The sequence below is a fragment of the Tachypleus tridentatus genome, chromosome 6 (assembly GCF_004210375.1).
Source record: "Tachypleus tridentatus isolate NWPU-2018 chromosome 6, ASM421037v1, whole genome shotgun sequence".
NCBI classification, from domain to species: Eukaryota; Metazoa; Arthropoda; class Merostomata; order Xiphosura; family Limulidae; genus Tachypleus; species Tachypleus tridentatus.
In genome coordinates, this window is record NC_134830.1 from 109950026 (window position 1) to 109966444 (window position 16419).

Genomic DNA, 16419 nt, shown 5'->3' on the forward strand with positions numbered 1-16419 from the left:
TATTTTTTGCAAAACTCGATAAAATTAAACTATTTCAGCAATTTGGAGAATTAGCTTGCCAGCAGTATTTAATCAAATTTATATTTCATTAAAGCTGCTAAAAAAGTATGGAAACATTTAAATTATACAAAAATTTGTTTATTTTAGGCATTTTCAAAATTGAGAAAAACTACAACAAAAATCTTCTTAACTAAGTTGTGCTTACAGAATGCAGAAAAGTGTAACTTGTTTATAATCTTACAATCATGAAATAAGTTCTCATTTATTTTGAAATGTTTCAGAAAATATATTCTCTAGATGTACATATAGTTTAAAGTTCTGTTGATCAGATTTCATTTGTTATCATAACAAGAAGCCTGTACTATTAAACAACTCTAATTACTACTTAATTATTGATGTCATATCAATTATTTGTTACTAATTACCATTTAATTTACAATCCATGTTTTGGTTGTTAATTTGCTGCCATTTTCATAAAAGTCCCAAGAATGATTGAGTTTCATGGCAGAAGCCAATATTTGATCACTTTTTAGAAAGTGAGTATACTGTATACTCACCTGGATCCTCGTCTCTTCATGTAATGATACATATTGTGTGTGGAGATTGTACTATAATGGTTACAATGGCAATGTATAATTTATTTCTTTATATTCCATTTTATTTAACTTCCACCTTTTGTAGGTTTTCTGAAGAAAGGCAATTTATATTTTGTGTAAAATGTAATGTTTCATACATGTTTACTGCAGCACACTGGCAATTTATTATTAATGAATTCAAACTGGTTAATTAAAATGCTAGTTGTTTTGTTTTTTTAAATACTGTGTAAATACATATTCAAAGTTATAACTATCTGTTTGATTTTTATAGCTTGCTAGCCTGATTTCTTGTGCCCTTATGGTAGTAATCCTGTTAGCATTAGCACCATTGTTCTACCATTTACCAAAGGTAAATATACTGTACAACATATATTTGTATTTGTATGTTCACAGATCACAAATGTTAAAGACAAAATAAGTCAGTTTAAGGTATCTTGTGGATATTGTTGCTACTAGATGCATTTTCCTCTGCATTATAGTTACACTTAAATACCATCTAGCCAACTTTTTTGATATTGGTATTTATAATTTTAAAATGTGGGTTCTCGATAATAATTTTTTTATTTAGCTATACAGGCCAAATAAAAAGAAGCAAAAAGTCCAGAAATTTTGCTTATTACAATGTCTTTTTTGTGGTTGCATGAAGTTGTTAAACTTCCATAATGTATTTTTTAAAAAACAAATCACAGTTTATTTAGTATCGTTACATGAATATAGACTATATTCTCTTTATACAGTCTTGATTATATGAACACACCCCAGATATTAACATCTTTTTCCTTTACTGATTTCTTTTTGACTTTATTCAAAACATTTTAACCAATTGTATATTTTGATATTAGGAAAGGTGTTTGTATTTGTGTATACTTATGCTTGTGAAAAAAGATTTATAACATAGTCAATGACTATGGACATGAAAAGTGACAATTAACATTAGAGTTGTGTGACCTGATATATTCAGTTTCATTTGTAAAATTATTATATTTTATAATATAGTGATTTGTGTGGTTTTATGTTGCAGATTACATTTCAAAAATGTCTCTTTCATTTTTTCTGTTTCTCCTTTTTTCTTCTTAGGTTTGATTACTAATTTTATTAAGGCTATTTGTTTTAATTTAACTCTTCTCAAGAATTGTTTGTTTTGTCATATAGTGCATTCTGTCGAGTGTTATTTTGGTAGCCTTGAAAGGGATGTTTGTACAAGTCTTGGAGCTGAAGAGAGTTTGGAACATTTCAAAGATTGATGGTGTAAGTTGTTCAGTATATCATTTATGTTATTATGTCAATTTCTTTAAATAAATATATTACAAAACAAAAGTGGTTTACATTTTCAAGAAATAGACACATTCTAATTTCATGAAAATGTTTGACTTCACTTTTTCATTGTCACATTTATTGTAAACTGTTAGTAAGCTTCTGAATAAAGAAATCAGAAAATATTTCTAGTTCCTTCAATTTTATAAGTATAAGACTTTTTAAAAAATATCAAATATTTTTAACTTTATTCCCAAAGTTTTTGTTTGTTTCTATAGATAACTTCCTTTTAAGCTGTTGTGATAATAGCAAGCTCATATACAAAAAATGTAAATATGTGGTTAACTTCTAAGGTTTATTTAACTTTGTACATGCTTGTGTGTATCTGAATAGTTTTACTTGCTAATTTTAATATAAGTTTGTCTTCCTAGATTTGTTTTATTTGTCCAGATTGAACCACTGGCTAGGAAGAGATTAAATTAACAATCCAAATTAAACATTTATTACTAGTTTGGGCCTTGAAAGATGTTTACTGGGCAGTATTTGTTCAGTCAAATATATTACTGGAAAGAATATCTTAACCCTTTCTGTATTTGTGTACATGATTTCAAATTCAAAGTAAAAGTAGTAATTCTAACTGTATTTTAACAATGCTAAACTAAAAAATATTTTAGAGTTAATGTTTCTCATTTTTGTAAAATTTATTTAATGTAATTCACAAATAATAATGAAGAAAAATATGTTCAAAGTTTCATTCAGGAGCAGCTGTGAGCACTTGTGTATAATTAAAAAAAAATGCATTTATCAATTTTTTTTTACTGCCTCTCCCAAAGGTTTGTACTTGCTAAGGAGCTACATTGTTTCATCCCATTAAAGATAGAAATGTCCATATTTTGTTTTTCATAAGATTTCTTTTTTCTCTAGTTTTATTACTGTGGACATGTTCAAACTCTTTTATGATCTCATAGCATGTGATATTAAAAGTTACTATTAAACTAAGCTCATTTTAGTAAATAGCTACAATCATAGTGTAAACATCATTTGATAGAGCAAAGTATAAATTATGTATGTAAATGTGGAATGAATAAAGAAGTGTGAAAAGTAATTTATGGTCTCGTGGGAAAGTAATAAGTTGTAGTTCCTGCTGAGAAAAAGATATCTAATGGGAATTTTAGAAGACTTAGGAACAAACCACTGATCTTGGGATTTTTGTTATATTTTTGCAGTAAATCATATTTATTTAAGTTAATGAAAATTTTCAATGACAAGATATTAGTTAAGCTTAGCAAGTATGGTAAGTGATTGTAAAGTATTTTAGTGACTGAAATTCATATTTATTGATTATTATTGTTATTAGGTTCTTCATATTTAATCAAAACATATAGTGAAATAACTTATTGCTTATTGGAAAGAAACTATTTATGAAATATAAATTAATTTTTACCAACTTTGTCATTGATTTTAACAATTTATAGCCAGAAATAGTTACTACTGCAGTTCTCAAAGATAAACTGTAAAAAGGAAATAATGTAAATCAATAAAGTTGCTGTTTAATGTATGTGTATATAAAAAACAGAACATTCTTAAATTCAGTTCAAAAAATTTAAATTGAAAATTAGAAGTAGAAAGTTTTGATATTTTCTCAAAGTAATGTCTTACAACATAAAAGTGATAGAAAATAGTACATCAAGCTACATTAATTTCTTAAGCCAACGCTAGTTTCTACTAGGTGTTATGCAGTTTGGTTAAGTATTTTCACTATGAGAAGAAAAAAATTGGTGGTTGTCTTTCATTCCTCTTTGATCCAAAATGGTTAATGAAGATTAAAGTGTTACTAACATTTTTCAGTTCTGTAATCACTTGTACTCTTGTATCTACTGTACAATGTGCATGTGATTATGGGTTAAAATAATTTTGCTTTTCATGCTTTGTCTAAACAGAGTATTACTAAAAAAGTTAGTGGTGTCTAAAGAGAAGATGCTTTAAACTTTAATTTATATGGTACCATTCTTTTTTCATCTTATTGACACATACATGCTAGATTGTGTGGATAATTCTATTGTGTCAGTGATATTTTGTTGCTTTGTTATAATACAAATGTAAATACAATTTTCCTGGTGACATGTGGCAGGAATAAAGAAATAAGTAGTTGTAGAAAATGTTTTTAAGCATATGATCTTTATAATATGCCAATAACAACTTTGCGAATTTAGCTCTTCTCGAGTCCACATGACTTTTTGTTTTTGTTTTATTACACTCCTTACTAACCTAGAATAGAACTGGAAATTACATGTTTTGATTTAAACATTATATTACCATTGTCAAGAGATAAATTTTTCTTAATGTGAGAGTATGTGTAAGGGACAATATTTTATTCATAACTTCCTTCATCTTACCATTAGTCATTATTAACTACATATTTTGTTACTCTACAGATGATATGGATTATGGCATTTCTTTCCATTGTGATCTTAGACATTGACTATGGGCTTATTTTGGGAGTGGTATTTTCCATTCTCACTGTTGTTTATAGATCTTTTGTGTAAGTATTTGTTATAAGCTTTATAAATCTATAATGTAAATATTGGGTCAAAACCTACAGGTATATATTATACTTACTAGTGGTCATGAGTTTATGATAGAATTAAGATAGAAATTGTTTGAATACATGTGTGTGTGATATTAATTGTAAGAGAACACATTTTGTTTAAGCACCATGAAGTGCGTGTAGGAAAAAATTATTTGTTCCTGATCATTACAGAACAATACATTATTGTTGCTGTACTGTTCTTTAACTACATATTTACATTCTTTGATAGATTGTTTAGGTAGAGTATTCATGATAAAACTTCATAGAATGGACAGCAACTGCCTGTTGTGGAGACACAAGTATAGAGGACGACTTGAAGACGAAAGGTGGAAAACTTTTGAAATGTTGTCCTCTATACTTTTGTCTCCACACCAGGCAGTTGCCATTCATTCTACAAAGTTTCATACATATCTACATACTCTCAATTCTTGATAACAAGAAACCCACTTGAAATAAAAATGTATCTCAGAATGGCAGGTATGGGTCCATACTAAGTAAAAACTACAGTGACAAACACAACACCAACATAATTTATAAAACACAATGCAACAACAGCCATGATTTCTATATTGGAGAAATGAACAGAAGAATGTAAACTAGATTCAAAGAACAGAAAAAAAACACCTTCACACTTTTTTGAACACTGCAAATCAAATAAACACAACATAACCATAGAAAACACTCAAATACTAAGTAGGGAAACAAATATAAACAAACACAAAATCAAAGAAGCCCTACTTATCTGGCAACTAAAACCAAAATTAAACCAATATAAAGGAACACCTTTATACTTATACTAATTAATAACCTAACATCCAACTGCAGTGCCTTCTACAATCCTGTACCCATTTATACTTTCGTCCCTAAGACATGTCTCGCAATGGTTCCTTGCAAACTCTCTCTTTCTTAACCCGAAGATGACCTAGGAAGGTTGAAATGTTGTTCTCTCCTTATCAATAAAAGTGTTAATACCCATACCAGCTGTTCTGAGATGCATATCTACATATGTTTGGTTTGTTTTGAATTTTATGCAAAGCTGCACAAGGGCTATTTGTGTTAGCTGTCCCTAATTTACTAGTGATAGACCAAAGGGGAGACAGGTAGTTAATATCACCCACCAAAAACTTTTGATCTACTCTGTTATCAATGAATAACAGGAATGACCATCACATCATAATTCCCCTGCGACAGATTATGTATCAATTGCCCTAACCACCACCCAATGTGAAGTTATACACACACACATGATAAAATATATGTTTAATTTATCCCAAACTTTTAGTTAATTTTGCTTACTGAAATGAAACTGTGCTCAGGGATGAATATCTGTTATTTTTAATATTATGACAAATATGATTTTTTTAAAGTTTTCAAGTAACAATCATAAACTAATTAAAGTAATATATTTGACAAAACCACAGTTTTAAAGCATTCTGATTTTTAATCAATAATTTTTATATACATTTATTAATTTTACTTTAGAGAAACACTCAAATTTATAGAGAAACTAATTTGCTTAGTTGTTCAAAAACAGGTAATTTAAATACTTTTTGTATAAATTATTATGTCTGTTTTAAATTTTTCTTAAATGTGAGGAAATTAGAGTTTTATGGAACTGTGGGTTGGAATAGTGTGTGATATTTTTTATTAATTTTCAATGAGATTAAAGTTGAGTTAAAAAATCAAGTTCATGTGAAAAAGGATGTGTGACAAAAGATCTGATAGCACGTGAGAAAATAATTTGAATTGTATTTAGTGTTTCATTTGGTTTATTATATTTCAAATGACTGGTTTCATATTGGTTTTGAGCATTGAGTTGCTGTTTATAATAAGAGCTTTTCTATTATTTTATATGTATTTGTAGTTTTTGTGTAAGTTATTAAGGATTTCAATATCATACTCTCTAGAAAAACTGTTAATCATTCAGTGTGTGTGAAGCTATAGCTGTTAGGAAAGTTTTAAACTGACAGTGTACAATGTATGTTCTTACTAACCTATACGAGGGCTGTTCAAAAAATACGTGGACTGTTTGAATTGCGTGGCTCCAGTTGGTTCCAGGGGAATCCGCTTGGTGTCACTAGGTTTGCACAGATCAGCTGATTACGACGCCATTTCCCAATTGCAGATATCTTCATTTGTGTATTAGCTACGCGGTTTTAAGTGAAGTGCGATTTTTTCGTTTGGCAGATTTCGGAATGAATGACCTGAAGGAGCAACGACTCACTGTGAAATTTTGTGTTAAACTTGGAAACTCTGCGACTGAAACTTTTGCTATGCTTAACACGGTTTATGGTGATGTTGCTATGAAGCGTACGGCATGTTTTAAGTGGCATGAACATTTTAAGGATGGTCAACAGTCCATTGAAGATGATGAGCGTCCTAAACGTCCTTCCATGTCAACTGAATTAAAGTTGCAGATATCTTGATTTGTGTATTAGCTACGTGGTTTTAAGTGAAGTGCGATTTTTTGTTTGGCAGATTTCGGAATGAATGACCTGAAGGAGCAACGACTCACTGTGAAATTTTGTGTTAAACTTGGAAACTCTGCGACTGAAACTTTTGCTATGTTTAACACGGTTTATGGTGATGTTGCTATGAAGCGTATGGCATGTTTTAAGTGGCATGAACGTTTTAAGGATGGTCGACAGTCCATTGAAGATGATGAGCATCCTAAACGTCCTTCCATGTCAACTGACGACCCACACGTCGACAAAATCAACACCCTGGTGCAGGCAAATCGACGTCTGACTGTCAGGGAGCTTGCTGAAGAGTGTGGGATATCAGTTGGATCTTGTTATGAGATTTTGACCGAAAAATTGAAGATGCACCGCATTGCTGCGAAATTTGTGCCTCAGACCTCATGAGTTTTTGGCCAAACACTCAATCACTGTTCTTCCCCACCCCCCCTACTCACCTGACCTTGCTCCTTGAGATATTTTCTTGTTCCCCAAACTCAAAAGACCCTTGAAAGGAAGAAGATTTGAGACGATTCCCGAGATTAAGGCAAATGTGATGAAGGAGCTGGAGGACATTACAAAAGAAGCGTACCAGGACTGTTTCAACAAGTGGAAACACCGTTGGGATAAGTGTGTGCGTTGGGGAGGAGAGTACTTTGAAGGGGTCCCAGACCTGTAACTTCTAAATAAAGTACATTTTGTCTTATGACGTTAGTCCGCGTATTTTTTGAACAGCCCTCGTATGTCTCACAAGGAACTTAATTTTTGTGTAAATATTTATAATACAATTATAGATTACAAAAATTTGAACTTGATATTATTTGGGTTCACACAGTTGTTAAGTTGTATGATTGCAATGCTCTGTTAACACTTTTCAAAATATAAAAGAAGTTTTGATGCTTTTACATGTAACTACTAATGCTGTAGCTATAATTCTGCAATTAAAATAATTATCTCCATGATTAAACTATAAGAATACTGAAAGCAAAACATACTAGTGAAATAAAAAATTAGATTTTCATTTTTGTTTAACTCATTAGTTTGTTTTTAGATATTTGTAATCTAGAGCAATAGTGCTCCTAGCAATAAAAATGTGAAGTTTTATAAATGTACTTATAAATGTAAGTAACTTTGATAATATATTGTTTATTACTAATGTAAATAAGAAGAAATACAAATGTGTTAAAGATGATTTTCAAGTAATTATTTTAATACTTTTGTGTAACTTTTATTTTTGTAGTCCATATCAAGTGGTACTTGCTAACTTGCCTGACACGGAGATTTATGTAGACAAGGAACACTTTTCTAGTGTAAGTAAATTTCCTTTAAGTTGATTTTTTTTGTTGTTGTCTATTTAAAGATATTAAACGTAGCTGATGGCTGGAAAAATGTGCTTGAAGATTTAGAACCAAGAGTCATTTGTGATTAACAGCTTATGCAATTACCTAGATGAAATTACTAATTTAATTGTAATTATTTATTTATGTAAGTACTTATAATTTAATTTTTTTAGTATATTTTAAAATTGCAGGTTTACTGTGTTTTAGTTGAGTCCAGTACTTGAATAATTTTGTTATTAATATACAATATGTGGATTTTTATTTATTACTTCTCAGGTTGTTAACAATACTCTTACTGAGGAAATAGAACAATATTATGTTTACTTAGACATGTGTATATTTCAACTGAGTTTATATTACTTTTGTACCTATGGTAATGTAAAATGTTTAATAATATCAACTTAACTAAAACAAATAAAACCAAGCAACAACAAAGAACTGTTAGTTAAAAGTAGTTATAGTGCTGTAGAAATAATTTTACATTCTTGCATTCAAAAATTTATTCATTTTTTGCAATAAAAGTTGACAGCCTGAAGTTGTATCATATTTTTATATAGAGACATTTTATATCTGTATTATTATATTGTTTTGTATGTGATATGTTTTTGATAGCTGTGCTCTAGAAAATTTAAAATTAAAATTTAACTATTTCAGTAGCACTTTTTTTTTGTAAAGTATTTTAAGCAATATCTCAATATTTTTTCACAGTGATAGGGTGGGATAATAGTTTTACTTAATTTTTAAAAACATAAGTCTTTTAATTTTCAACCAGTATAGCTTTTATAGCATATGAAACAGCTACAACTATGCATAAAATTGACAAGAAATGTTTATTTTTCTTGTGAGATTCCTTTAAATTTTGAAATAATTATACCTGACATAATCATTAAAAAACGTAAACATTCTTGTCATTGTAAATTCTTTCACAAAATTAGAATTACTAAGATGAGAAATTGTTACATTAGTACACATCAGTCATTAGAATACAGAATTACTGTCATTGAGCTTAGTCTTTCCTAAAATCTTATTAATATCTTGATAAGCTATTATGATGTTTACTTCTTTAATATATTAAAAAGAATTAAATCCTGATTTTTGTTTCCTGTCCTAGCTTTTACCTGTTCCTTCTTACAGGGGTTTTGTATCTTGTTTTCTTTGATGTAGATTGGCATGATGCCAACAGTACCAGTGAATACTTTTAGGTTCAGACCCAGTGGGAGCTTGATTGTGTAACTTTGCTGCTCTCCTTTGGCAATAGTTTGTCAAAAATTAGTGGGTTATTTCAGGCTTTCTCAGAGGGACTTGTCCCACAGTTTCTGTCTCATTTTCTTTTTTGCAGATACCAATTTCTGATATTATATTTCAGGATCTCATTACCAACCAGCATCTGTTAGAGGTGGTTCAAGACCTTCTGCTCCAACAGGCCATCAAAACTGAGAATCATCTTTCTTCTGATTTTTATTTCAAGCTTCTTCTTGTCCCCAAGAAAATCAGAGATTGGCAGCCTGTCATAGAGTTGTTCTGTATTAATCAATTTGTATTTCTCCATCATTTTACCATGTTATTGTTTCTCACCCTCATCTTCAAACTCGTAGGTTGTGTTTTCATTATTTTATGAATGACTGGCTGCTGTTAGCTTTTTCTAGACAGGAGTTTACTTGTTATACTCTTTAGCTGCTGTGGGAGGTGACTTGAGTTACTGGTTAACCAAATTGGAGAACTTTTTCCTTTGACCTACCCAATATCTAATCCATTTCACTTGGGCTTGTCCTTCTCAGCTTTAACTTCATTTAGTGGAGCATTCAGTTCCCACGCTCTTACTACTCTCTCTCTCTTCCAGTTCGTGAGGTTCTATTGCATTTGGAGATGTGGTTTTCTATGACTGTACTTCTCTTTTGGTCATGAACTCTTCAGTGGGCTCTTAATGACCAGTGGGATCCTGCACAAGATTCTTTATAGGCTCTTTTTTACCCTTTCTCCTATCATAGTTGACAATCTGCATTGGTGATTGAACAGGACATACACTGTTGGGGGTCCCACTTCCTCCTCCTCATTTACTTATTTGTATGGATGCTTCCCTACAGGGTTAGGGGTTTATGGGTTAATTAACAAGAGGCTTTGAGGTGTTGCATAGCAGCTGAGAAGTCTCACTGTATCAACACTCTGGAGATTCTTGTTGTCCATCAGGTATTGGATCATTTCATCCATCTAGCCAGAAATTGTCAGGTAATGACATCCGTTTTGAATCCCTATGTTTTCACACACTAGATCTTATTTTCTGAACCCACATGCAGGATAGCTATAATGTGTTATATTCTGGATGCTTTTAGTCTTTTCACAGGTTTTCTTTTCCATCAAAACAGAATCTATTCAGTGGAGTTGTTTCTCCATCCTATGGTTTTCTGATAGTTTTGCTTTCAGTGGGGTACTCCTCACATTAGTGTTTTTGCCACATTCCTCAACTTTAAACTCCCTCTGTTTTGGTCTGTGGTACCTCACTTCTAGCTCTGGCTGTCAATGTTTGAAAGTCAGGGTTGGACTAAAGAATACCTTGATGTTTATTTTCTTATTTGACTCCTTCTCTGGATGGTTTTGATCATCCATATTACTCCATGTCATGTCCTTCTGATTGCTCCTTACTGGTCATCTCAGCTGTGGTTTCTATCATTTATCCAACTTCAGCTTACATTTCTACTTCCTCTGTCTCCCTCTGTTCTTCAGTAACCTCAGTTGTTAGTTCTTCACCCTCCTTTTCCTATCCTTTATCTTCAAGTTTATTTTGTTCTCTGGTCTGTTTTGAATTGATTAGGATTGTCTCAACATGTAGTTTTGTTCTTGGCTCATCTCATCTGCCCTTCCTCCATGAAAGTTTATCAGAGTAAATGGAATATTTTTCACCTTTGGTTTCTGGGCTGGGGGTTTTCTGCCAACTGACTTGCTGTTCCTTGTGTTGCAGAATTTTGTACTTGACTTTTTGGTCGGGGATCCTTTGTCTCCTCGATTTCCAGTTATCAAGTGGCTTTATCCCACAGCTATCATTTTTCCCAATACCATAGAATTTGTACCTCTACTATACACACTGTGTTGATCCATTTCTATTGGATTTGTTGGTCCTCATGGTAGGCTACCCTTCTGGACTGGGATGTTAATTTCCTCCGTTGTCTCCATTTGAACCACTTTCCATGTACTTCTTGTTTCACCTATCTCTCAAAACTTTTTCCTTTTAGCCTATTAGCACTGGTTGCTTAATTTATTTGCCCTGGATGTTTTACATAACCTTTACCATCTTACCTGTCTTCTCTTTTATCTGGATTGTTATTTCTTTCCTAAAACCTCAACTGCTAGGGAGGGTGACTTCTCCTTTTCACCAATTTTCCTTTCTCTTTTCCTTTATCTTTGTCCTGATCAGGATAGAATTCATCCTGTATGTGCTGTTCATTGTTATATTGCTTACATGTCTTCCATCCCTGGTACCCTTTCACACTTATTTATTCCTTGGTAACCATCCTTTCACTGTGAGAGAGGTAAGTACCAATCAGAAATATATTTTGTTATAACCTTTTTTTTTCTGTTGTAAAATATGTGAAATGCTTTAGATTTATTGCAACAGGTCAGTTAACCTTGAGGTTAGTTAGGTCACTAAGTTTCTATAATAGTTTAGGAAATGTTGTGATTTGCAATTCATGTAGGTAAGTGTGATAAAATTAGAAGTTAGGTTAAACTTGTTTTATTTTCATGGTTTTGACATATTTCTCATTGAAATAAAGTAAGGAAGAAATTTAGAATTTTGTGAAGAACCTTGTATAGTTTTGTATGTACTATACTCAGTGTCCATTAAGTTTATACACTATAATCAAGATACATGGTAATGGGTTGTGGGGCCAAAACAACAAACATGACAAACTATGTATTTTTAAAAAGAGTGATAGTTTACCTCAAACTATGGTATTACAAACTATCACACATTTTCAATGAAAGTGTTGTGGTGGATCCTTACTTCACATACCAAGTTTTAAGGCAATCCATTAGAAAATGCATGATATAAAATATCTACTTTTGATTGAAATATCTTTTTTTTTTCACCAATCTCACTGAAAATTTATTTGATAAAAAAAGAACATACAAAACTTTGATTAAGTTTCTTCAAACTTGGTATACTGATAGATGTTTTTATCCTCCTACAATTAGGTGTCAGATCTGATTTGAGTATAAGCTGTGTGTAAGGTTATTCAGCAGAAACAACTCAATTTTGAATGAACTTTTGTGCATACTTACATAAAAAGCCACTTGAGTTATTGGTCTGAAATGTTTACCAAAGTTGTTTCACTTAAGATTAAAAGTGGACCATTTTTTAAATCTTGTTGTTCAGGTTAAAGTCAGTTGGTTTGGAGATGGAACTCCTACCATAAATTTTAAAGAAGCTGGTTGGTTCTATAAAGTATAATTCTGTTTTGAATAATAGGGTTGCAAGTCTAAAAGTAACATGGGTTACCATTAAGTGTTGCTATCTTACTTGCTGTGATGTGTTGTTGCGTATTGACAAACAAGTTATGATATCTAATCAAAAACACCTTAAGTGTGGGAAAAGGTGTCCAAAAATGATTGTTATTGCAACTTAAAGGTATAAAAGGAAAAGTGATAGCCACACTAGTAGCTACACTTACAGCAGTCAGCTAGGCTAGTTATTTTGTTTTACCTACCATTATGCCACAAGTTTAATAAAAAAAAATGTATCATAGCTAACTAATAAATAAATGAATGAATGTTTGCTGCAAAATTCTTATCAATGCTATGAGTGTAGCTACCAGTTTGGCCATCAATTTTCACTTCATTCCTTTAAGATGCATATACAGTCCTTCTTTGGCTGCATCTTTTCTTTGCACATAAAGTGTTTTTGATTAGATATTGATTTAAATGATGGTACAGTATTAGGCTATAATTCAATACTAATAGAATTTATATTTCTACAAAAATTATAGCCACTGTGATTGATACAAATGATACTGCTACAAATTTGAACCATTTTAAACACAGAAGGTCTGTCCTTTTCTAAGGAGTTCTTCTGTTTTACATAATTAAAATTATTTATATCTAGGCCCAAGAGATACTGGGGATTAAGATATTCTGCTTTAGAGGACCACTTTACTTCATGAACAAATCAATTTTCATGGAAGGATTAAAGCAAGTAATAGCTAATAATAGGTAAGAATTATTTCTAAACTTTTTATAAATGCAATGTGTGTGTGGCTTGGGGGTAGGTTTTTCAGAATTTCAGTAACAACATTTTGTATATGCTTTATAACCAGTGAAACAGCACTATAATATTGATATCATTGTATAAATAAGAGTTGGATCTTATTCTCTAGAATTACAAAAAACAACAGAAAAGAGTGGCATATAGAAGAGGATCAGAATAACATAGAATCTCTGAATCCAATTCATCATGTAGTTATTGACTGTTCATCATTTTCTTACATTGACCTTTCAGGAGTGGATACTTTACTTGAGGTATTTTCTTTTGTTTTTTTCATCTCTTTTGTATTTTAGTCTTCCAGGCTGATTACTTTGAGATTAGTTTGTGAAATAATTTGAAATATTGTAAAATTTTTATTTTTCATTTCTAATGAAAATGTGATTTGTTTTTAATTGATTTTTATTAGGAGAGACTATTTTCTTCAATTAGCTTTAAAATAAACTTTAAATTGAGGTAAGTCTACTAGAATATAAAGCTTTTGTAACTTGAATCAAACCTTATGATAAATTTTTACTTATAATTTTTTACATTAAAAAAATACAGAAACTTCAAAACTTCTCATCTTATTTGTATTTTGTTCAAATATTTATAACTCTGTGTCTTTTAAGTTCCTGTTTCATCTTTGTGAGTTCTATTTCTTTATGAAATAGAATTTTTCATAGTTTTAAAAAATTAGTTTATTATCAGTATCGTAATTAAACACTACTACATAAAGATTTTATAATATTTGAATTTCTTCTCAATGACAAATTATAATTTATATGATTGATATTTTTCATTATGTTAAAGGAATATTTCTCTAATCTAGTATCAGTTATGGCAACTGATTCAATAGGTGTATAAATCACATAACTTGTAAGTTGCAAGATAATATTCTTGTGTGTTAAAAAAAAATATATGCTATAATATTTTACATAGTTCAGGATCATATCCATTTGTGCTGGCTGAAACTTTTAATATCTTATCACATGTTGGGCCAGGTCTAGCCTAATGGCTAACATGTTAAGACTATTCGTTGAAGTGTTGACTAGCTGCTTTCCCATTTGTATGTTATTTTAAAATTAAGGATAGATAGTGCAGATAGCCATGTGTAGTTTTGTACAAATACATGAAACAAGCAAGCAAGCTTATCAAATTATTCATAAGGTTGCTAACAATTCTGTAATTCTTGTTATTTATATATGGAAAGGTTTTTAATCTTGCCTTGCCTTAACTTCTGCTGAGTATATATTACATCAAATGCAGTTTATGTTTTTCATTTTTATTTTAAAAATAGGGTTTTAAAAATCCTGGTTTTAAATATTCTTTATCTTCTTGTTATTAAAGCTGTAATTAGTTTTGCTGAAGAAAGATAATATTATAAACCAACAAAAATAAGAGTAAATCAAAGTATGTTGAAGTAGTTGCATCAGATAAGGAATGAAAGTAATTTATTTTTTGATATTTTCTTAGTTAACTAAAGAAATGAAAGATAAAGACATCACAGTCTATCTAGCAGGATGTACAGGTTAGTTCTAGTGTATTTCAGTTAGCTTAATTTGTACTTCATTTTTGGAGCTTATTGTTATTTTATTTTAAAATTAGTATAAACTATGTGTGACAATCTGTATAAATACTAAGTTCTATTTAAACACCAGTAACTAGTATTAATTACCATTTGTTTTATATAACTTGAACCTTTGTCTCAAAAATTGTTTGTTATAAAAAAACTGGCTTTGTTTAGATCTTAATTTTAGTTGCAGTTAGGTTTGAGTTTAATGTAATTATTATGTTGTAGTTTACTTGAAGTCTCATTGTTGTGGGTAAACATATTTGTTTTTTATTTTTATTTTCACTCTTTTTTTTTTAGGCTTAATTTTCTCAAAAAATGCAGTTTTTAGTTAAGCATTACCATTATTTCTCCAAGATAGTCACACGGAATTCATCTTGTTACCTTGAAGTATTTACTCTCAGAATTTTGTTGAAAAATTTATAAATATTTTTTTATGACTAGTATATCTGTGTTTTTTTTTTATTGATGAGACTCTTATTTGGGTATCTGTCCCAAACTTGTGCAGGGGCTTATATGTCAGAGTTGAGGCACTTCACATAACATTCATTTGGATATCTTTTTAGTCTCAAATTTAGTGGAACATTGAATGGTTTCTGTTTTGTATTATAAAATGAAGAAACTGCTGGCTTATTAAACAGAAACTTTTGATGTTATAATACCTTTGTTGGTTGGTGTGAAATTGAAACTTTTGGTGGTAGATGGATGTGAGGGATCAGCTATATCCAGTGCTACATTGTTAAGTTATAGAAGAGGGTCATAGTTCCAAGAGAAAATGACCAGATAAAGATGTTGGCAACTGCCTTTCTAACACACTGTTTATTTTGACCAGAAAGCTAGTCTTTCAAAATTTGGGTCAACAATATATGGAACATTCCTTCAAAATAATTTTTTACTTCATATACTACAAGTTTGCTGTGAACAAAGTGATATTGAGATTAAACTATTCTGAGATTTATGTGACCAATTATTCTCATTATGTGACCAAGCTAAACACTGACATCAGCTTTAGAGTAGAAGTACTGTGATTAAGAAGACTGAATTTTATGAACTATGAACTATCTTGTTGATCTAGAACTAATGTCTGTAAACATGCAAGTAAGTACAAATGACTTTTGGAATTATACAGTAGTAATATGTTGCTAATATATTATACAATAATTCACTTTAATATTCAGTTGACATACACATACTAGTTTTATGATGGTCAGTTACGTGAGTTTCATGACATACTTTGTGTGCTATGTATATTTAGTGTATTTTATAAATGGATGTATTTGTTCTTAAATATTTTATATTCAATTCAACTAATACTTCATGGTATAATCTTTGTATAGTTGTTCATATTATTAAGCAAAAGATTTTATTACAATTTACATG

At 30.5% G+C, this 16419-nt stretch overlaps 1 protein-coding gene across 8 annotated transcripts in view; it reads left to right on the forward strand.

Annotated features, from left to right (window-relative positions):
- LOC143253292 (prestin-like) overlaps window positions 1–16419 on the forward strand; it is an 81891-nt gene that overhangs the window by 61818 nt on the left and 3654 nt on the right. For all 8 annotated transcript variants that reach the window (XM_076506920.1, XM_076506916.1, XM_076506917.1 and 5 more), the window contains 7 exons: window positions 868–945; window positions 1749–1844; window positions 4286–4392; window positions 8137–8206; window positions 13332–13438; window positions 13603–13744; window positions 14943–14997. In XM_076506920.1, the coding sequence (XP_076363035.1) occupies window positions 868–945; window positions 1749–1844; window positions 4286–4392; window positions 8137–8206; window positions 13332–13438; window positions 13603–13744; window positions 14943–14997 (655 nt within the window). The remainder of the gene's footprint in view (window positions 1–867; window positions 946–1748; window positions 1845–4285; window positions 4393–8136; window positions 8207–13331; window positions 13439–13602; window positions 13745–14942; window positions 14998–16419) is intronic.